Below are 23,455 nucleotides of genomic sequence, written 5' to 3'. Positions count from 1 at the left end.
AAAAGGACAGCAACTTGTCTGTTCCCCTTCCCCCGATTCCCCAACACTGTTCCCTCCCCCAATAAAATCTTAAAAAAATAAAAAAAAAGACTAAGGAATTTGCCCTAAGTTTAAGGACATAACCAAATAAAACTACTCTAAGAGAGCTAAATCCAAGACTCTGTTAAGATCAAAGTAACTCAATAGTAATTTAGTTACCTACCAGAATAAAATTTAACACTTTTCAGAGGACAATAACAGAATCCATAATCATTACAAAATCATCCATTTATACTACACAATCAAGAGTGACTAGATTGACTTCTACTTCTGGCTATGATACAACTAGAAAATGGACAAAATACAGTATTCCCTCCTTATCCACAGGGGATGTGTTCCAAGACCCCTGTGGTTGTGTGAAACCACAGATTGCACAGAACCCTAAGTCTACTATGTTTTTTCCTGTGCATACATGCCTATGAGTAAGTCTAATTTATAAATTAGGCACAGTAAGAGATTAACAACCATAACAGTAAAATAGAACAATTATCATGTATTGTAATAAAAATTATATGAATGTGTTCTTTCTCTCTAAATATCTTATTGTACTATACTCATCGTTTACTTAAAGGAAACACTTTACAGCTTCTCTCTGGCCTATATGAATCATCAGCATCATTACTCTTGTACTTTTGAGTCATTATTAAATAAAACATGGGTGACTTGAGCACAAGCACTGCGATACCACGACAATCCATCCAATAACCAAGATGGCTACTAATTGACTAATGGGAGAGTAGAGTATACAACGTGGAGACGCTGTAGAAATGGATGATTGATGTTCTGGGTGGGATGGAGTGGGAAGGCGTGAAATTTCATCATACTACTCAGAAAGGTACACAATTTAAAATTTATTTCCATTTAATGGAAATAAATTTAATTTCCATAAAATAAATTTCCATTTAATTCCATTAAATGGAATTTTCCATTTAATATTTTCTGGCCGAGGGAAGCTGAAAATGAGGAAATGAAATTGCGGATAAGGGGGGGACTGCTGTATATAAGAAAATGGCTTGCAGACAGCAGACAACAACCATACATGTGACTGTAATCCTGGATGTAAAGGAAAGAAACTGTGAGCATCATGATTGCCCCAGGTTATTCCCTGGCATGATCCAGGCCATAAAAAAAGCAAGGAAGGAATACCAATCAAAGGCCAACAGTCTCACTGAGATGTGGTGAAAGATCTGAGTTTAGGAAGGGCCACGTGTCTACTATATTTGGGGCAAATTTTGAAAGAAGAGAAGCAAATAAATCTGTACAATTTGCAAAAAAAGTTCCTTTCAGTCTTTGCCTAAGAACTGATCTGCATGTAAGTGAAAAGAAATTACCAAAGGCCGAGCAAAGAACCAGCAAAGAACCAGCAGTAGCCCATACAATTCCCAGCAGTTACACAGGCTGGGAATAGTTTTGAGTTCCTATAAGGCAGAAAGAAAAGACCTCATAATATATAGTGCCATCAAGAAGAGTCCTCAGAAAGGTATCAATTTAGTAGTGTGGCTAAGTTAGATCTAGACACTAAAGCTGCTCTGAAACCACCATAACAAAGCTTGAAAGTAAGCCATAAAAGGATCAAACTGACTCCAGGTAACTCAACAGGACGCCAGAACAAAGTTCAGCGCTATTTGAAAGAATACAACAAAATCTAAGAGCCAACAATGTAAAAATATGAAGACAGCCAATTAAAAATTATCAAGCATGCAAAGAAACAGGAATGTATCACCCACAACCAGGAGAAAAAATTATTCCATAAGCTAGATAGAAGTAAGAGATGACACAACTAGAAGAAAAAAGACATTGAAAAGCTATTACAAATGAACTCCATATGTTCAAGAAGGAAAAACAAAAAACAAAAAAAAACACATTCAAATGGAATGTATAGAGATTAAAAATACAATATCTAAAATTAAAATTTCATTGCATGGGATTAACACTAGATTTAGACACTGAAGGAGAAATGATATATAACAATAAAAACAATCTAATATAAACACACACCCAAAAAATGAACATCAACGACCAAAAACACATTATAATGTGGGGCATACAATGTACATGTATGACATGTAGAGATCCAGAAATTATAAAAGCAATCAAGGGGTGAAAAACAGAAAATTCTCAAGAAATGATGTCTAAAATCTTTCCACCTTTGATGAAAATTGTAAACTCATGGATCCAAGAAGTTAGTAAACTCCAAGCAGAAGATACATGAAGAAAACCAAATAGAAGCACTTTGTAAAACAAATAGCTGGAAACCAGGCACAAAGAAAAAAACATTTAAAATACACAGAGAAAAAAAGACTTTACAAACAGAAATAAAGATAACAACAGCAAAATTCTTGTCAGAAGCTAGGCAAGCCAAAACAAAACCTAAAACAAACAAAAAAAAACAAAACGAGACACATCTTTAAAACACTAAAAAGAGGAGAAAAGCTGTCAAACTAGAATTCAATACCAAGAAAATAGCTTTCAGAAATTAAAGCAAAATAAAGGCTTTCAGACAAACAAAAGCCTAGAGAATTCATTATGAGAAGACCTGCACTACAATATATATTAAGGGAAGTTCTTTGGGCAAAAGGAAAATATGAGATCTACACAAAGAATGAAAAGTACTAGAAGTGGTAAATAGATGGGTAAATATTAAAGATTTTTTTCTCATATTTTTTATCTCTTTAAAAGGTAACTGAAAAGGATGATAGCATGCCAAAATGCACTGGAACCAACCTAAAAGAGTTTGCAGTAACCAAAGCTGGAACAATTTGAGCAATAAAATGATAAAAATAATATTGGATTGGAACTCATACAATAGAATGAGTCTAGACTTGCATATAATTAAGCAATAAATAAATAAATGTGGGAAAAGGGACACCTCTTCCTTATACAAGAATTTCAATTAATAAATACAAAGGAATAAGGAAAATAAAAAGATCACCATTCATATACAAAATAACTGTGTCAGGGAAGATACACCAATGAATGCTACAATTAATGAGCAAAAGATATAAGGAAAAACAAGATATTGGCATAATCTTTCATGAGTGTCTTTACTTCATTCTCCATCAATGACAATGCTCTGTCACACATCGCTTCTGGTATATGGCAATTTCTGTCAAATAAAAACATTGCAGTGTGTCCTCATCCACCTTATTCACTGGATCTGGCACCGTGGGACTTCTAGCTCTTCCCCAAAGTCAAAATGGCCATGAAAAAAAAACGTTTTGAATCGATTCAGGACGCTGAGGCAGCCACGACAGTGTAACTAATGAAAGGACTTTCAGAACTGCTTCATAAAGTGGCAAGAATGATGGGATAAGTGTTTTCAAGGCAAGGGGGAGTATTTTGAGGGGGATTAACGGCATTGTGTCTTTTACTGTAATAATTTTTTTATTTAAACATTCACCGTATCTTTGGATCACACCGCATATGTGAAGTTGTATAATATTATTTGAATGTAGACTGTTATAATATGTACTGGAAATATTAGAGCGGACACTAAAAAAAGTAATAAAGATGTATAACTAATATAGCAACAGTTAAGATAAATGCAGTTTATAAAAAATAATCCAAAAGAAGGCATGAAATGAGGAGAAAAGGACTAAGTAACAAAAGGAACAAGTAGAAAATAAATAGCCAGACGGTAGATTTAAACCAAATCATATTAACATAGTAGCTATATTAAATTTAAATGGTATAAATCCTTCAACTAAGGCAAAATCTGTGAAAACAGGATAAAAACACACCAAACCTAACTATATGCTGTCTACAAGAAACCATTATTTAAGTATAAAGACATAAAAAAGTAAAAATCAAAAATGAAAAAAAGATATACAATGCAAGCATCCACCAATCAATAAGAAAGACTGGGTGGCAGTAATTAATATCAGGTAAAATGGAATTTAGAAAAAGAAATATTACTAGGACTATTAGCAGAGATAAAGACAGACATTTCATAATAAGTCACCTCATCAAAAAGAAAAGAAAATCCTAAGTATATATACAACTAATAACAAAGTTTCAAAATATAAGAAGCAAAAAATAATAGCACTGATGGGAGAAAGACAAATCTATTATAATTGGCTATTTCGACACTCATTTCTCACTAATTGAAAGAAAATTGACAGGGGTCTAGAAGAAATGAACAACATTATCCACCAACTTGACCTTCCTCCAAAAAATAGCATAATGCACATTGTTTTCAACTGTATATATTAATAGAACATTTACCAAGACACTATATTTTATAAATCAGTAACAGAAAAATATCTGAAAACATCTCTCAAATACTTGGAAATTGAACAATTCACTTCTAAATAATCCACAGGTGAGAGAATAACAAGAGATATTTAGAAAATATTTTGAACTGAACAATAATGAAAATAGAACACATCAAAATGTTGTGTGCTGCTGCAAAAATAGTGCTTGGAGGGATATTTATAGCTATAAATGCTTATACCATTAATTGACCCTTGAACAACAACACAGGGGAGGTGGGGAGGTAAGGAGTGCCAATCCGTGCACAGTCAAAAAATCCATGTAAAACTTTTGAACTCCCCCTACCTAAAACTTAACAACAGTCGTACCTGAGTATCCAGGACTCCCCGGATGCTGAAGTCCCTTACATAAAATGGTGCAGAACAGTACATAGTCCACCCTCCACATTCACAGATGGGAAATATTGTTTTGTGTCCTTTGTTGGTTGAACCCCTGTATGTGAAACCCCCCCGGGTTTCAGAAGGCCAACTGTATAGTTATTGAAAAAAATCTACACATAAATGGACCTAAGCAGTTCAAACCCATGTTGTTCAAGGATCAACTGCATAAGGAAAAATTCTAAAATCAGTCTAACAATTTAAGAAAGTAGATAAAGAAGAGCATATTAAACAAAGTAATAAAGAAATAAATATTAAGGAGCACAAAACAAAATGACAGAAAAAGAAAACAAAAATACTAGGGAAAAAAGAACACCAAAAGCAATTTTTTTTTAAAAGACGGATAAAACTAATACACCTCTAGCCAGACTAATCAAGCAAAGAAAGAAGACCCATATTACCAATATCAGGAATGAAAGAGGGACACAATTACATTTTTTACAGACATTAAAAGAATAATGAAGAACTGTTATGAATGTTATGCAAAAAATTAAACAAATATATAAAACAAATGCTTTTTGACAGATTCAAAGTACCAAAATTCAATTGAGAATAGAAAACCCAAGTAACTCTATATCTATTAACTAAATTAAAATAGTAATTAAAACCCTTCCTACAAAGAAACCCTTAGTCCTAGATTATATAGTAACTAATTCTTCTACACATTTGAGAAAATAATACTAATTCTACACAAACTCTTCCAGAATATAAAAGGGGAACACTTCCCAACTCATACTGATATGAAGCTAGCATTACCTTAATAGCAAACCATTACTTAAAAAAAAAATTATAGATCAATACCCATGATGTATATAGATGTGAAAATCCTTAACAAAATTTTAATAAATTAAATCTAAAAACATATAAAAAGGCCCTATTACAATGTATCTAATAGGCACTTAAACATTGGTAAATAAATAATTTAGGTTTGTTTCATGAGTTTTGACCTTCCCCTATACTATCATTTGACTCACATTAAGGATGCTTACATTTTAAAAGTAACTCTTATTCCTGAACTTATAGGGATGTTTTTCAAACATTCAAAGCTTAGCTCTATAAAAATCACATCAAATCTTACTAAAATACATTTATTTGTAAAACTACATATTAAGGGCCAGCCAAGTGGCGCATTGGTTAAGAGCTGGCTTGGGACGACAGAGGGCCCCGGTTCGGATCCCATATATGAGGGCCAGTGACACTGCCCTCTACAGCTAAGATGCTGAACAACAGCTCAACCTGGAGCTGGGTTGCTGTGAGTCCCTGGGGACGGCATAGGCTGCAGCCCCTGCCTGCAGTGGGTTGCCGTGGGCTACCGTGTGTAGCCAGCAGTCAGCGTGAGCGGCCCTTAAGACGCAGTGAGCGGCCGTCCAGAAGCCGGTGACTGATCTGCCTCGCCAGGGGAAGAGCGCAATAATGGTGCCAACTTGGGCCTGTGAAGCAACGTCCTCCACAACTAGACTGAAGAACAAAAAGACAGCAACTTGTCTGTTCCCCTACCCCCAATTCCCCAGCACTGTTCCCATCCCTCCAATTCCCCAATAAAAATCTTAAAAAAAAAACTACATATTAACAAGGGCTGGAAATACCTATGACATAAGCTTGAATAGATTTAGGGACTTAAGTCAGAATTTATACATTATTTAAATTTGCCTTATAGGCTTATTCTCTGTTTCATTGCAAGGAAGACTTCAGTAGCTCTTTAAGCAACTGCTTCTGCAATTAAGCAACTTGGACAAGTGTCTATATTCCTTTGAATGGGTAGCATGCTGTCATTAGAGTACAATAATTGCCCTCTTCCCCATACCTCGCAGTACTGGAAGTCAGTGGTATCCTATGAAATCCTCAGATGGCTCAAGTGCTATTTTCTCTGTTCTCCTACTGCTTCCTTTAGCAATAATAATAATAAACTTTTCCAGGTTTTTGTTGTTCAATGAAAGACATGACAATTTGATAACAATAAACTAAGTTAACAGTTCATTTCTAGGTCTCTAAGGTTTCGTACTGAATCCCAGTCAAAAGGAGTTATTGATTAACAACTCTGAATGCCCTTTCCTGATTTCTTTTCCTACCAAACTAAGTTACTCATTAACACTTGTACAAAATACCCAAATGAGATCATTAAATAATGTTACCTGGACCATGAAAGCAATTGTAAAACCCCTGGCAGTCCTGGGAGAATTTCAAGAATTTTAGGGATTGAAGGTTACAATTTGAGTTAATACTGAAAAATGAGTAACAGTATTGGGCTACATTAAATTCACTTCAAGGCACATTCACTGAAAACCTACCATTTATTGTCTACAATAGTTCACAGAAAATTACATAACTGAGAGTTAAAATCTCTAAGATCCTTCAACTTAAAAAAATTTGCTCATTCTGTTCTTTGTATTTTTATAGATATTGATTATATATGCATTTATTATATATTGATTATATATTATTTGACTTATAAAATGTAACACTGCAATACCACAGTATAGAGAATCGGTTTTCATTTCAATAAGTGTTACTAAGCCAAATAGGAAAAAAAAACAATTGTTAATTCAACATTTTCATATATCTGAATGCTGTAAGAGTTGTTTTTTAAATGGCTAAAAATGATCTGGGTTCTGAAAAAGCATATACTTTAACATATCAGACCATTCCCCTATGCAAAAAGGGTTATTTTGAGGAATTCATGTGAAATTGTATATACTATATAAATGATGTAACATTTTATTGAATACACAATGTAGAAGAATAGATTTTTTTTAAATGCCTCTAACTTAGCTGTTTCATAAAGAATAATAAATAAGGGTAAATGAAGCTTTAAAGAAAGAGAAATCCTAAACTAGGCCATAATTCAATGAAGGAAAATATATTGTAGGAATATTAGTAAGAGACAAAGATGGAGTTTATTTCTGGTGTCAAAGAATAACCACTTCCTTCCTAGAAGAACAAAATTCTTTAAAACTTCATTGTCCAGGGCCGGCCGAGTGGCGCGATGGTTAAGAACTCGCTTGGGATGCCAGAGGGCCCCGGTTCGGATCCCACATATGAGGGCCAGTGACACTGCCCTCCACAGCTAAGATGCTGAACAACAGCTCAAACTGGAGCTGGGCTGCTGTGAGTCACCGGCGACGGCAGCGTAGGCTGCAGCCCCTTTGGCAGTGGGTTGCCATGGGCTACCGTGTGTAGCCAGCAGCCAGCGTGAGCAGCCAGCAGCCGCAGTGAGCGGCTGTCCAGAAGCCCGCGACTGATCTGCCTCACCCGGGAAGAGCACAATGATGGTGCCAACTTGGGCCAGTGAAGCAACATCCTCCACAACTAGATTGAAGAACAAAAATGACAGCAACTTGTATGTTCCCCTTCCCCCAGTTCCCCAGCACTGTTCCCATCCCCCCAATTCCCCAATAAAAATCTTTAAAAAAAAAAAAAAACTTCATTGTCCAGAGTCTCCTGAACTACATTGATTAATTATTCAAACTCACTACCTGATGGCCCTCACTCTAATTCACCGAGGCCTAAAAAATTGTTTTACAAAATCACATCTCCAACATGAAACTCCAAGGAACCAGTTTGGGAGGGAGACAGTGGTTATTTCCTGTTTTCTCTCTGAAAACATGATTTCTTGACTCTCTTGGTGTACAATGAAGAGTCTCTTTCAAGATTACAAATGGTGAAAGGAGGTATGGGTGGGAAGAATGGAACACTGATCTGTAAGAGAAAGCAATAACTAAGGTTTCCATCTATCTACTTAACACAAAAAGACATGCCTTATACAAAAGGCGAAAAGTAAATAAATATTACCAAATGTAGCGTTTTCTTGGCTACTCTGATATAGTATCTCTGGCTCTTCCTATGCTTACATGTACTGTCTGTTCAGTATCCTTTTATGATGTTTTCTGCCAGTGTTCACCCATGTGAATATTTATCACTGGTATAAAATCACATTGCATTAATAAAGATGCCATTAGTGCTTAAACAGATAGGGGTTCTGATTTTAATATAATTTCCCTATAAAGGCAGCAGCACAATACAACCTTGCACAATGGTTAAATTCTAAATATACTGTTTAAACTAAATAGTAGGCTATTATTTCAAAAACTGCTAATTTCTCACATCTCTCAAGTATACTGCTGAACACAAATTGGATGGTATAATTAAAAGCAGTATACTCATGAAACAGAGAATCATTCAATATGAATATAAATCTAATATATATCTATAATAATGTGGATCTAATATGTATAAATGCGAAGTTTAACAAAATGATAATTAGCATATATTTTGGATTGAAAATTCTCTTATGGGTTTCAGCAATAAGTCAAATTATATTACACGTGTGTAACACTTTAAAAAAGGTCAAATTTCCATTTTACTTTATCTTTGTGCTTGGGTCTTATTTTATAAATATTCTCAAAGGAGCTCACGATTTTAGGGATTTTATTTAAAAAGCAGTAAAGCAAGATTCGCATCACAGAAAATAACTGTTTCTGTCTTTCCTTTATAATAAAAGATAGCTTTCAACATTTAAGAACAAGTCTATAGTCATCAGAGAACTACAAAATCAAAACCACAATAGAATACCGCTTCATAGTCATGGAATGGCTATAATAAAAAGATACGTAATAACAAGGATGTTAAGGATATAGAGAAATTGGAACCCTCATACACTGCTGATGGGAATGTAAAATGGTGCAGCCACTTAGGAAAACAATCTAGTAGTTCCTCAAAATGTTAAACATAGAGTTACCATATGACTCAGTTATTCCACTTCTACACTCACTTATACACAAGAGAAATGAAAACAAATGTCCACATAAAAACTTGTACAAAAATGTTCGTAGTAATTTTACTGATAATAGCCAGAAAGTGGGAAAGATCCAAATTATCAACACAACCGATGAATGGATAAATAAAATGTGATATATTCATGCAATGGAATATATTCAGCAATAAAAAGAAATGAAGTACTGATACATGCTACAACCTGGATGAATTCTGAAAACATTATGCTAAGTGAAAGAAGCCAGTCAAGACCACATTTTGTATGATCCCATTTATATGAAACGTCCAGAATAGGAAAATCTATAGAAACAGAAAGTAGATTAGCGTTTACCTAGGGCTAGGGGTTGGGAGAAAATAGGAATGGGGTGACTGTTAAAGGGTACAGAGTTTCTTTTTAGAGTGTTCTAAATGTTCTAAAATTGTTTGTGATGGTTGCACTAGTCTGTGAACATGCTAGTAACCATTGAGTTGTACACTTTAAATGCATGAATTATATGATATATGAATTCTACCTCAATTAAGCTGCTTCCCCCTCAAAAAAACCTAATGCAATGGCTTTCAACTGCAGCCACACATAGAATAACCCAGCTTATTCTTTAAAAAAAAAGTACAGATCCCCTAGACCTGCCAGACCACTAAATCATAATCTATGGGAGTGGGACCCACTTTTCTAGACTCGTGGGGACAGTACAGTGAGACCTAGGTTCAAATTCTGACTGCCAACTAACTTCCTAGTTGCATGATCTTCAGTAAATTATCTAATTTCTCTATATTTTCAGTTACTTCTTCAGTTAAATTATCTAATTTATCTATATTTTCAGTTACAATGGGGGGAGAAGTATCTATTTCATTGGGTTACTGTAAAAATTTAATGAGATAACACATGTAAAGTATACATGTACAGAATAGTATATGGTATATAACATTGTGCTAAAACAACAACTATGCTTATTATTACGATTATGTTATTTTTACTGGGCGTTTATTTTTGTCTTCCCTATAAGGAAACAGATAATGCATACTTTTGCAATGTTTGCCCAAGTCCATGCATCTAAGTTAAACCTTATAAATCTTAACTCCTTATAAGAAATACAGTAATACCTTGGTTTACAAGCATAATTCGTTCCAGAAACAAACTACTCGTATTGCAAGGCATCGCTCGTTTACTACATTAAAATGTGTTAGAAGTGTTTGCTTGTCTTGTGGGAACACTCACAAACCAAGTTACTCGCAATCCAAGGTTTTACTGTATTAAGTTTTACATTTAAAAGCAGTTTACTTTCTATGATGCCCTGCTTGGAACAAAATAAATAACATTTATGAAGTTAGTAGTTTTATAGAAATAGAGAAATTACAACAAACTTTAATAATGTCACTAATAATGAGAGGTTGCTCATTTTAAAAAATTATATGGTTATTTTTAAAATTATAAATTTAGGAATAAAGGTCAAAAATTAGGCAGCCACAAATATCAATCATTTAATTAAATAAAACTTGCCAATTTTTAAAAATACATTCACTTTTTGGTAAAAATGCTTAAATAGCTATATACTCAAGAACAACTGAATTTAAAATCCTATGAAATAATTTCTTGCATAAGAAATGTGTGTTCTTAATTCCTGGGTAATCTGATAACATCTCTACAAAAAAAAAAAATCCTTAAAGAGAGACTTCATATGAATAAAAGCCAAAGTTTTAGGGTGGAGTACAATACATATACAAAACAACAAGAACAAAGACAGGAAATAATTTTTTATTTCTATATAAAAAGTCAGTATTTCTTTCTCTAATAGCCTATAAATCTATTCCACAAGGAGCCATACGTACAGGTCAAATTTTGACTGAATCTGGTATGAAATCAAGTCATTCAACAACCACATCCCTATCTGAAAACATGGAAACAAGCATTTCCATTCAAATTCCTGGGAATATTTTAATATCTCATGAGTGAGTCATAAGTACAGTGCAATGCTTGAGAAAATCTATCATGGATTTTCTAAGTACATTTAATTAAACCAAAATTAACTAAGATTTTAAGTGTCTGGTTAAAGTTAAATGTAGTGGAACACTAGACCTAAATTGCATCTTTTTCAAAGCTAGATAAATTGTTATAATACGCACAGAATATTGTATCTCTACAAAACTACAGATGCTAAAAACAGAAAGTTCCCTTTATCACCCACAATAACACCAATGCTCAAAGCAACAATATATTTAATTCACCTTTCTTATTCAGAATAAATTTGCCTTTCATACAAAAGAAAAACTTTCCTCAAAATGTTGCATAATCAATTTTTATAAATCTTATAAATGGCCCATAGACAATGCCTTAATCAATTTCCCAAAATTGATTAAGTCAATGGTTTACTATATTCCAAATGTTTTTAAGATTTTTTTCCATAATTAAAAATATTAAAACAATGATTTTTTTTTTACTGACTTGTTTACACATGTATGTTTCCTACTACCGTTCTTTTAAAAACATTCCTTTGTTTCAGTACAATATAACTTTATATATAAAAACTGAAGTGAAATCTACCAAGATGCTAACAGTATTGTATTTACTATAGGAGACTTTTCTTCTATTTTTCTGTATTCATTAATTGTTTTTAATGAACATGTGAGTACTTTCAAAACAAAGAAAAATTCTTCAATTTTCATATGACACTGCTTTTTCATAAGGATCTGATATGCTATTTTGTAGTAACTTAGGTAGAACAGTGATGTGAATTTAAACAAACATTTTTCAGGTAAAGAAGGGAAAGTCAGAAAATGGGAAAATGTAAATGTAACCTTAATGCATCTAATAAAATTACAGCTGCAAATACTTTAAAAATAGGTGGCAACAACTTAAAAATTAGGCAAACATCTTTTTTCTGCTTCAAATTCATTTTTTTCTTCAATGAAAATGAATGACTAGGTTTGTGTGAAAAAGGCCCAATTACATCTATATTCTAACTCATTTTATTAAATCTATAAGATATCTCAAACTATGTACTATTAATATTGCTAAAACTGAATAATTAAAGTAAACCATAAGAAGATGGAATTTAGGAACCAGATGTTTTTAGGCTAGTATCAGGTATTTTCTGATATGGATAAGCACTCACTGAATTATTTAGCATAACAAGTACTACATATAATAGTAAACCAAGGCCTCTTACCAATTTCAGCAGGTAGTTGTTTGATTTTGTTCTCTCGAATACTAAGCATGCTGAGTTTTGACAGGTTTTTGATGTCCTTTTCCACAGTAGTTATACGATTAAAGCGAAGGTAAAGAGTGGTGAGAGAATCTAGCCTGTACACCACTGAAGGAATTTCTCTCAGTTTATTGTGCCGTAAATCAAGCATCCGCAGCTTCTTCAAGTTATCAAGAGAGTCAGGCAAACTGGTAAGTGAATTTTCACTTAGAGCCAGTGTCATGAGATTTACTAGACAGCCCACTTCTGCTGGGAGGGACTGCAATTTGTTGCTATATAAATAAAGTTCTGTTAATTGAGTTAATTCTTTGATTGATGATGGCAATATGTGTATAGACCTCTTGGATAAGTCCAAACGCATTGAATTCTCTTCCCGACATTTGTTGAGCTCTTTAATCACCTCTGCATTGCTAGACTTTTTTCTAGTCCCAGTTGCTGGATTTGGCCGTTTGATCGTATTGTCAACTGAAAAAGCCACCCCTGGTTGGGCAGCACTGGAGTCCTTCTTTCCATCTTTGGCATCTTTCCCTTTGGTCTTAGGTTCTTTTTCTTTGCTATCTTTTCCAAAACCTCCAGAGGCTTTTGCCTCCTTTTCTCTTTCCTTGGCTGATGGTACTTTGGGATCTTTCTCTTTAGAGTCTTTTTCTTTTCCTAAACTACTACTCATGGTGACTCAAGCTTGGGCAAAAACTACATGAACTCCTTTTAATTTCCTTGCCAACAATAGTAATTGGAATTCAAAGATGAAGAAACAAAGATCCTACAGAATCAAAAACAGTGTTGGCTTGAAGAAGTCATCACCATAGAGGAACAGCCATCTGTTACATGTTGGATCTGAAAGCACTATGCCCATTTCTGGTAACTCATTCCAACTGGTAAAGTGGTACTGGTCAATGATTCATTAGAATTCCTGAAATATAATACAGAGAGAGTATTAATACTTCAGATTATAACTTATATTAAGCAAATGGGCCCTGAAAAAACAATCTTACTGATAATTTTGCCATTTTCCATGATTTGATACCATAATTATCAAACTATTATGCAAAATCCATTGAAAAGCTATAAAAATCAACAAGGCGGGCCCTACCTTCAAAGTGTATTTACAATCTAACAGGAAGAGGTAACAAGTTACTATAGTACAAAACTTTGTAAGGGCTGAAAAGGGGGAGAAGTCACAACAGCAGATAATGTTTGAGTGCTTTCTATACACAAACACTATTATAAGGAATTTACAAATATTAATTCATTTAATACATTTACCAGCCCTATGAGATAAACTGTTGTCCCATTTTATACATAGGAACATTGAAGCACAGAAACATTTTTAAGAAATTAACTTTGTGATCTTGGAAAAGTGACAGAACTGAGATTCCAATGTATATAGTCACTGCCCGTGTTTCTAACAACTACACTAAAATTGCTCTATCTGCAACTAATTACCCGATCGCTTTAAGCAACACAAAGGCTTTCAAAGGTGATGACAGAATGGAGAGCAGTCTGTTAAAAGAACAAAATGAGCAAAGTGAAACATGTACAGAGAACAGCAAATAGTTCAGGAAAAAGGGTATCAAGAATCTGCACTTAAATAAGCACTGTAGGTGACTGTAATGCAAGTAGATCTAGGGACCATCTTTTAGAAACAGTAACGAAAAGCAATCTTCAATCATGTCTGTAGTCTAAGAATTGGAAAAGTGAGAATTCTTAAGGGTTCTTAAAAGTAGAAATAGTTCACTGATAAAATGACTGACCCTTTAAAGCAGCGGTTCTCAACTTTCCTAATGCTGCAACCCCTTAATATAGTTCCTCATGTTGTGGTGACCCCCAACCATAAAATGATTTTCGTTGCTACTCTATAACTGTAATTTTGCTACTGTTATGAATCGTAATGTAAATATCTTTTTGTTTTCTGATGGTCTTAGGCAACCCCTGTGAAAGGGTCGTTGGACCCCCAAAGGGGTCGCGACCCACAGGTTGAGAACCGCTGCTTTAAAGGGATTCACAAAGGCTGAAAGAGGAGTAAAGTCTTTGTGAAGGAGTTAGTCTTCCCTAAGAATTTTGAAATTTAAACTCTAATTTTTGTTTTGTGACTCTATTATAATAGAGTTTTATAACTAACTGATCTTTATTTGGTACTAGGGCTTAAAGCTTAAAGACAAAATTATAACATCTCACCTGATTAGCTTAAAGGTTAAAAAGCAGTTAATAAAATTTTATCAAACCACTAAAAGCATTTGATAGTCTCAACTGTGCTAAGAATTTCTATATAGAGGATGTGAGCCTCGTTCTATACAAGGCTACAGTTTAGACAGCCAAAACATTCACATGACAACTAAGTAACTGATAAGATGGTATATTAAGTCCTCAGATAAGTGACATATGCTCTAGCACTTTTGAGAAATCACTGGTTTGAAATCACTCACATACTAAACACACACACACACACATATATATACACATACTTATACATTTATATAAACATATATTGGGTTTCTCCATAACCAGGCTTCAAATTCTATCTTTTCCAGGTTTACCATTTGTACCAATACACTCTCCATTCCAGTCTTATCATACTATGGATACAGTATGCTTATAAAGTGCTTTCGCATTACCATATCTTTCTTCGGCTGGTTCCCTCTGCCTGGATGATCCTTTCCTCCTCTCAATCTCTACTCCCTTAGTTCCCCCGGCCACACCGTTTATATACTACCCTCACCAGTTCCCAGTTTCCTGAAAATATGGTAGTTTTCCTCCCTCCATGCCTATAGTTTTGCTGTTTCCTCCTCTGCCTATATGCCTTCCCCTATATATATATCCCTCACACTTCTTCCTTTTCCAGGTACCTCCTTACCTGGTGAACCCATAAACATCTTTTAAGACTCCTAAAGAATCACTTTCTCCGGGAAGTCTTTCCTACATCCCTCTCATTAGGCTAAGTACCTCCCAGAAGCTCCTATGAGTGTCTATCACTATATAACATACTGGTTTTTTTTAAATCATTGGTTTTATTTTTTAGTTCCTAGGTAAATCTTTACACACCTCAAATTCTTATTAACATTCACAACAGCAATATACTTGTACTTGTGTTTCATATATGCTCATTTGTTTCTGTTAGGATGTATTTTTATTTCTTTAATAACTGTAATAACATTTTTGAATATCAAAAAGTTAAACATACCTATTCCCCACCCTGAACAAGTCAGTACTAAAGCAACTGAGTGTTGCAGAGCAAGGTGGGCTTCTGCCCAGTGATGGTAGAAGGTGAGAAGTCGAAATGTCCCATAGCAGAAAGTCAGAGCCCAGGCAGACTAAAGAGGGTGGGAGTACAGAAGCCTTACCCCATCTTGGATTTCAGAGTCTGGGTGAGATGAGAAACACAATCCCACAATGGGGCAGCTCCGTGGGGGGGATATTAGAGCCCAACCAGGACAAAGTGGACATCAACATATGTTGGCAACCTTCAAGAGGTGTCAGAGGCCAAGTGAGCTGGGGATGGGTGTCCTCAGAGGGGGATGGCTCAGCATGGAGAACTAGAACCTGAACGGGGTAAGAAGAGATCCACAGGTGGTGACAGACCAGTGTGGGATGCTGGATTCTAAGGCATAAGTGAGGAAGATGTCTACAATGGAGAGCTAGGTGGTTAAAGGGTAGGTGGCATGGCACGGAGAGTTAAGAATATGAGCAAAGTGAAGAGGGCATCCACGAAGACAAATACTGTGCTAAAAAGTGGGCAGGCAATTCCCAGGAGAAAATACTTAAATGGCCAATAAATATTGTTTCAAAACTACTCAATATCACTAGTAATTAGGGAAATATGAAGAGATATTACTGCCATCAGGTTAGCAAGTATAGAAGTCTTATATCCAGTTCAAAAAACAAACCCTCAGGATTATAGAAAAGATACTACTGTAACTGATTATACTCTTATTCTGAGTGTGTCTACATACTAGGACAGTAGTTACTATTTATCCATATTAAAAAGCTTATTATGCCCCCATGGTTACCGGTAATCGTAACTGTCACGCAAACACATGTTTTGGGGTACCCCAACATGTTAATCTGAAAATGTTCAGTAATATATTCTCAGCATTTCCCAAAATCTATTTCTACAACATCTAGTTCCGTGGTCAAATAGGTTTAGGATAAGGTGTTTCAAACATAATAAAACTGTGTCTTTACAGCAGAAATTATCAGTGCTTTGAATATAATAATTTGTAAAGAATATAATATACAAGATTTTCCAGTTTATTTAGCTATATACTAGTTATCAGGATTCTTCATGTAAATGATATTAATACCTTTTATTTATTAATGAGGATATCAATAGATATGCGATAAATATTTCCTCTGTTGATGGTTTTTCTTGTAACTTTATCATAGCATTAATAAACATATATGTAATATTAAAAGTCTAGAAGAGCACCCAACAAATGATATCCTTGGGTACTAGGATGGTCTTCACTTTATCCCTGTATTATTTTTTAAATGTACAATAAGTATTCATTCCTTTCATAATCAGGGAGGGGTGGGAAGCCATTTTCATTTTGAAACAGAAAAAAATCCTAACAGTGAGAGTTTGGTTATGTTGACTTTTACACTGGGAAAGGATAAAGGTAATTAAAAATGTCAAGTAAACCTGAATGTATAATACAAGAGGTCAACATAATATCAAAGCCTATTTAAATCTGTCCATGATAGCCCATTAGGAACTAAATACATCTAGCACGTCAGATTTGAATTATAACATACATTGTTTTTACAACAGATATGCAAACAGTGCATGGAATGATCTGATTCACTGAAATTATAAACCAAGTTTTTGGATGTTGGCAGTTCAGAAAAACAGTTTTTTCTCCAGTTATAAATATTTAAATGTTTATAAATATAAAAATGATATTTTCATTCAGTCAACTTTTATTTAATAAATACTATCAAATAAAATGCACTGTTCAAGGTGCTAAGTATGTAATAACAAGGCACAACAGTCCTTGGAGGTAAGCTTACAAATAAGTGGAAAGGCAACACAGTGTGGTAAGAGCTGTTGAGGCACAAAGAGAAGGTGCTTAAACCAGCCTTGGAGGTTGGGGGAATCAGTAAAGGCTTCTTAAAAGAGATATGGGCTAAGGAGAAATCAACTAAAAACGGTAGTACTGGGGTCAGGACCCCTGGACTCATCTTGACTCCTCTCTCTCCTTCAACTCTTCCATCGTAACAATCACCAAATCCTATCCATTCTTCCCGCAAAACCTCCTGACTTTTCAATTTCTCTACATTCTCACTGCCACTTACCCAGCCCCCTGAAGCCTCTCCTCTAACAGCTTTGTAACTGGTCTTACCACAACCACTCCTCTGTCATGTTCCTAACCTAATCAGTACACTGTAATTAGAGTGATCTTTCAAATACTCAAATCTAATCGGGTTACTGTCCAATTTAAAACACTTGGGGAGAGAGTGGGTGGCCCCCATAAACATAGCCCTCAGGATAAAATCCCAAATTCTTAGCAGTAATTACAAAGCCTTTCAAGATCTGGCCCCTGCTTACTTCTCTGCCCCAACTCTGACATTTCCCAACTTGCACTCTGGTCACGTGAACTTTTTTCAGATCCCTGCTATCACTTGTCCCTCGGACTTCCGCACAGCTATTTCCTTCTGCCAAAAACACAGGTTTACAGTTCTTGACTGAGCTAACTCCCATGTATTCTTCAGATCTCAGCTCAGAGGTCTGAGAAGTCTTCCCTGATTATTCAAAAGCTTTCTGAATACCCCCTCCTCCACGCTCCCACTTAAAACTTCCCCTATCAGAATATGTATTGCTTTGTACTCACACTATATTTGCCAGGTTAGCTGTCTGACTCCCTTATTTAAAGTAATGGGAAAACAGGGACCCTTCTTTCTCACAGTTGTATCCTAGTACTTAGAAATAAAGTGTAACACACATAGCAGTTATATTTATTGAAAGAATTATAAATATTTGTTAACTTGGCTTTATCTACCCTACTAAACAGCAGGCTCCTTACATAAAAATACAAAGGAATTTTTACTTTATAAAGTGGTCTGCAATTTAAAAAATATTATGAACTTTTTATTAAGCACACAGTAAGTGCTCAATAAACACTTGTTGAATGAAGATGATCAAACGATAAACATATAAAAACCTTGTCTCATGCAGTTTCCCTATATTCCACTTAAAATTAACTTTAAATCACTCAGATTCTGATATGAATACCTAAAAATGGCAAGATTCCATTTGTATTTTCCTTTGTTTATAAAGATCTGAAGTAACGCCTTATTCTTTTAAGCAGCTTTAAAAGACAAAAATAAGCTGCTCTCCCCTCCAAATCACTTAAAGCTATTTATTTTTGTAATTCAGGAGTTAAAAAAAAAAAAGGAAGCCTCAAAATTGGAAGACCAAAGATCAAGAAAGCACTCCAAACTAACATGCTCAAGGGAACGTAATTATTCAGAGAAAAGTGAAAAGAACACATCTTTAAGCAGAGTGAACCTGAGATAAGAGTAGTTTTCATGGAAGCTAAAGAAATAGCAGTCTGTGGAAAAATAACCATCTTACACTAGTCCATGTTTATTAGAATTATGTCAAGGGTGTACAACTCATAGCACCTTCAAATTCATTCACTTAACTTTTTTCCACTTTGGTTAGGAGGCAAGATAAAATAGTTTAGATGGACATCGAGAGAGATAGCACTAATCTATTTTACACAGTAACAAATACATGAAAGTTTTTCAGGAAATCTGTATTCCTTCTTGTGGGAAAGCATAAGACTTATTATGTAATTTTGATTCTGGGCAAACAAAAGTTTTCAGCAAAGAACTGAAAATTCCTGTTCACCCAACCCACAATATAAGCCATAACTGGGATTATAGTTCTCTTGTACAACACTTCAACTCACCATATATATAAATTATAAGATGCTCAAACATCCCAAACTAAAAAGCAGCAGTAGGGTACGGGGGATTTAAATTCTCAAAATAACTTAACATATAATAGTAAACATAAAGCATCCCAACCAAACCAAACATTACCTGAAAAGCTCTTACGCCACACAAAACACTCCCCAAAAAAGATTTACCTCTGAATAGTGCTTAAACTGCATTTCTTGCCAAGGAACTCAAAACATGTCACACACAACCTAAGTATTCCCAAGATATACTTTACGCTTCATTTACCATGGACAAATTGGCAATAAATCAAAAAGCTGGTTAATTATCAGTGTAAAGCAAAAGAGATAAAATGTAATTGCTATCTTAGGTTATTCCCACTAAGATGACTATAGTGTTCAATAGTATTTTCAACTTAAAAAAACAAATGATTTTCAGTACTTTTAAGCTAAAAATTAAGGTAATTACATTTAACTGCTGTGTTTTTGTAAGTATAAACCCACACATTCCTTCCCTAGGTCTTATCTGATTATAAATCCTTTCCATTACTCACTCTATAAACTATTTACCAGAAACTGTCAGAAAAAATATAAACAAAAATAAATGTACCACACATAACAAGATTAGAGTGTGGTCTCAAAGTAGGCATCTTACATTTAAGGATCAGTATTTAGTAAGTTGCCATTATTATAAAACAAATAGCCTTTCTTGCATTTATATAGTTCATTTTGAGACTATTTAGAAGAAGACTAAATACTCAAATAATTATTTTATCTATTTACTTATCTCAACAGTTGTTAAAAATAGGATTTACATAATGCACTTGGACCTTGAAAAATATAATCTCATTTTTTTCTGTATTAAATTTAAACACCCCAAAGCAAATAATCTGTCTCATATAAGATCAAGAGAAATATACTGAGCATCCAGGCCCAATTTAACTTAAGGTTAATATGGAATTTCTCCCATTAGAAGCTACTCAAGGAAAGGCAGCTCTTGCTTATATTTTTGAATATGCATAAAAAGACACTTTATTTTTCTAATTTAGCACATTAAACCAAACCAGTTCACAACTGGTATGTATGTACTATCTACTATCTTATGACTATAATCCCAAATATGATTCCCATAAAGTCTACAGAAGCTCTGATGTAAAAACTTCTTATACCACAAAGATGTAAAAAACCATTTAGTAAGTAGCAGGTGATAAGTGATATATGATTTAAATCATGCCAGAAAGAAAAAAAACATTATTTGACAATACTTAATTTTAATTACTCTCAAAAGCAACTCAAATATTATCAAATGGTTAGTTATAAAAACTGGATAATGGTAAAGTTAGGAAAGAGGTGGGCTAATTAACAAATTGTTTTTATTTTTAGCACATGAATCTACCATTTGTGGATTATTCAATTTTCAAAGAATTTGAATGTAATAAATACAGCAAAATTTCAATTATATTAAATTTAATTTCAACTTTCTTTGATGAAACAAAAATCTTCAAAATCTTGACACAAAATTATTATATCAATTATTGTATCACTATATCAATTATATGAAATATTGTATATTTCACATATATATATATGAAAATGTTAGGTATAAATGAGCTCCAGTTGAGAAAAGTCCAGGTAAGGTTTTTACATTTTTGTATTTAAATAACTAGTCATGAATTAAGGCATTACTCTCAGAGCTAACTCTACAAGAATTATATAGCTGACTTGTAAAGCAAATTTATTAAGTCCTGCAAATTTATTAAGTCCTTCCTTTTTCAAATCATAAAAATCTTTAACTGATATCCATTTGCAGATATTACAATTAGTGCAGATCAACTCAGTCCGTTTTTTAATTAACAAAGTTAGTAAAAGTATGTTTTATCAAATGCCCTTACAGTCATACTTTCCTGGGCAACATATATAAACTAGTAGATTGCATTCTTTATAGTTTCTAATCAGTTTCAATATCTGGTTCTCATAGACTACTATAATGCTACAATGTTTGGATTACACAACATTCCGGGGGAAATGCTATTTCCACTGAAAATTTTAAATGATGTACACAAGCATCATGGAAATGTTCATATCAGAGTTATTAAATAAAAATTTTAATAAATTTTTTTTAAATGTTCAAATACAGTGACTCCACTTTTCAAGTCCTTTTTCTCAGGCCCCAAAACAGTTCTTGCTTTTCATGCCTTATCTGTTACCTAAAACATTACCACCTGATTCATGTCATTCACTCACTGACCATCATATTTGATCATCTTTAGGTCCTCAGAGCCCAGCAAAAAGCCTGACAAAGTCTCACATTTTGGAGGGCTTCAATAAACTTTATTCTTGTTCCAAATACTCAACTTCTGTTGTGCTACTATAAGCTATTATATAACAGGAGGTGGAGAAAATTAAAAAATACTGCAGCACTACAAGCTGAGTTCCCACAGTTGCTCAGTGGGTGTTCTGAAACTAGGCCATATTTCTAGTATTAAGAATTTCAAATCACTACTTCCAAAGTACAGAAATAAATGTCTTCAAGATTAAATCACAAAACCTTACTATTTTAAGCTGCCTAGTATAAGCAACCCATTTCAGACTTTAAAACTGTAATTAACACATGCTAGATAAACCAATATTTGTTTTAGCAACAAAACAAGAAATAATTAGCTCTTCTACCTATCCTTATATAGCCATAGAATTCAATAGATTATACTAAGATAAAATGCAATATATTTAAACCAGAACTAAAGCAAAATTTTATCCCAGAAGATATATTTTAAAAAACTGAATTAAATACATTCTATTTCAGGTTACCCAATCTGCTAGGCTGCACATATTGCTAGCAAAAAAGTAATTATGACCTCCAACCTAATTTTTCCAGTCCAGGTTACAAGGAAATGCCATGAGAATAAAGCTTACTCTCTTCAACAGAATAAAAGTTGCAGAAATATGTCATTTTGTCATATCATTGCAACAGGTATGTTTTCACTCAACAATGAAGAAGAAAAACATGTTCCTCAATTTTATGTATTTCATAGATAAGTAAACAAAGAAACACATGGCAGGCATAAAATCGACAAGTTGTAAGGTTGTAATATTATACTGCACTGATTCTGTACTGTCAGATAATTATTTACTTCTACTTAATTTTACTCAATAAGTATCTAGGGGGCCAGCCGAGTGGTGCATTGGTTAGGAGTTGGCTTGGGATGCCAGCTCTGAGCAGCAGGACCCCGGTTCAGATCCCACATGAGGGCCAGTGATGCTGCGCCCTCTACAGCTAAGATGGTGAACAACAGCTCGACCTGGAGCTGGGCTGCCATGAGTGGCCCTTGACAGCGTAGGCTGCAGTGAGGCTGCAGTGGGGCTGCAGTGGGCTGCCGTGGGGCTGCAGTGGGCTGCCGTAAGCTACTGTGAGTGGCTGGCAGCCGGCGTGACCTGGCGTGAGCTGCCCTGAGCCACGATGAGCGGCCGGCCATCCAATGGCCGGCAAGCGACTGCCTCACCCGGGAAGAGCGCAATGATACCAACATGGGCCAGTGAAGCGACGTCCTCCACTAGACTGAAGAACAAAAGGACAGCAACTTGTCTGTTCCCCTTCCCCGATTCCCCAACGCTGTCCTGCTCCCTCAATTCCCTAATAAAGCCTTTAAAAAAAAACGCACACAAAAAAAACATTTAAACCATTTCTGAACCCGTAATCCTATACCTGAAAACCTAGCCTGGGGAAGCATAAATGTGCAAGATGCAAACACAAAACAAGCTTCACACTCAAAGATGTTCATCTCGGTATTGACACTAGTGAGCACGTGGAAATGACCTACAGGCCTGCTAATATGGAAGAGCGGCTAAGTTAATTATAGAACTGCATGCTCAACTACTATGAAGACACTGAAAGTGACAATTA

At 34.6% G+C, this 23,455-nt stretch overlaps 1 protein-coding gene across 3 annotated transcripts in view; it reads right to left on the bottom strand.

Annotated features, from left to right (window-relative positions):
* Positions 1 to 23,455, bottom strand: part of SHOC2 (SHOC2 leucine rich repeat scaffold protein) — a 65,493-nt gene that overhangs the window by 35,204 nt on the left and 6,834 nt on the right. For all 3 annotated transcript variants that reach the window (XM_019646572.1, XM_019646571.1, XM_019646573.1), the window contains exon 2: positions 12,623 to 13,568. In XM_019646572.1, the coding sequence (XP_019502117.1) occupies positions 12,623 to 13,325 (703 nt within the window). In that variant the 5' untranslated portion in view covers positions 13,326 to 13,568. The remainder of the gene's footprint in view (positions 1 to 12,622; positions 13,569 to 23,455) is intronic.

The sequence above is a fragment of the Hipposideros armiger genome, unplaced genomic scaffold, assembly GCF_001890085.2.
Source record: "Hipposideros armiger isolate ML-2016 unplaced genomic scaffold, ASM189008v1 scaffold_105, whole genome shotgun sequence".
Taxonomy (NCBI): domain Eukaryota; kingdom Metazoa; phylum Chordata; class Mammalia; order Chiroptera; family Hipposideridae; genus Hipposideros; species Hipposideros armiger.
Note: the sequence above shows the minus strand (reverse complement) of the source record. Positions and strands in the feature narration are given on the sequence as shown.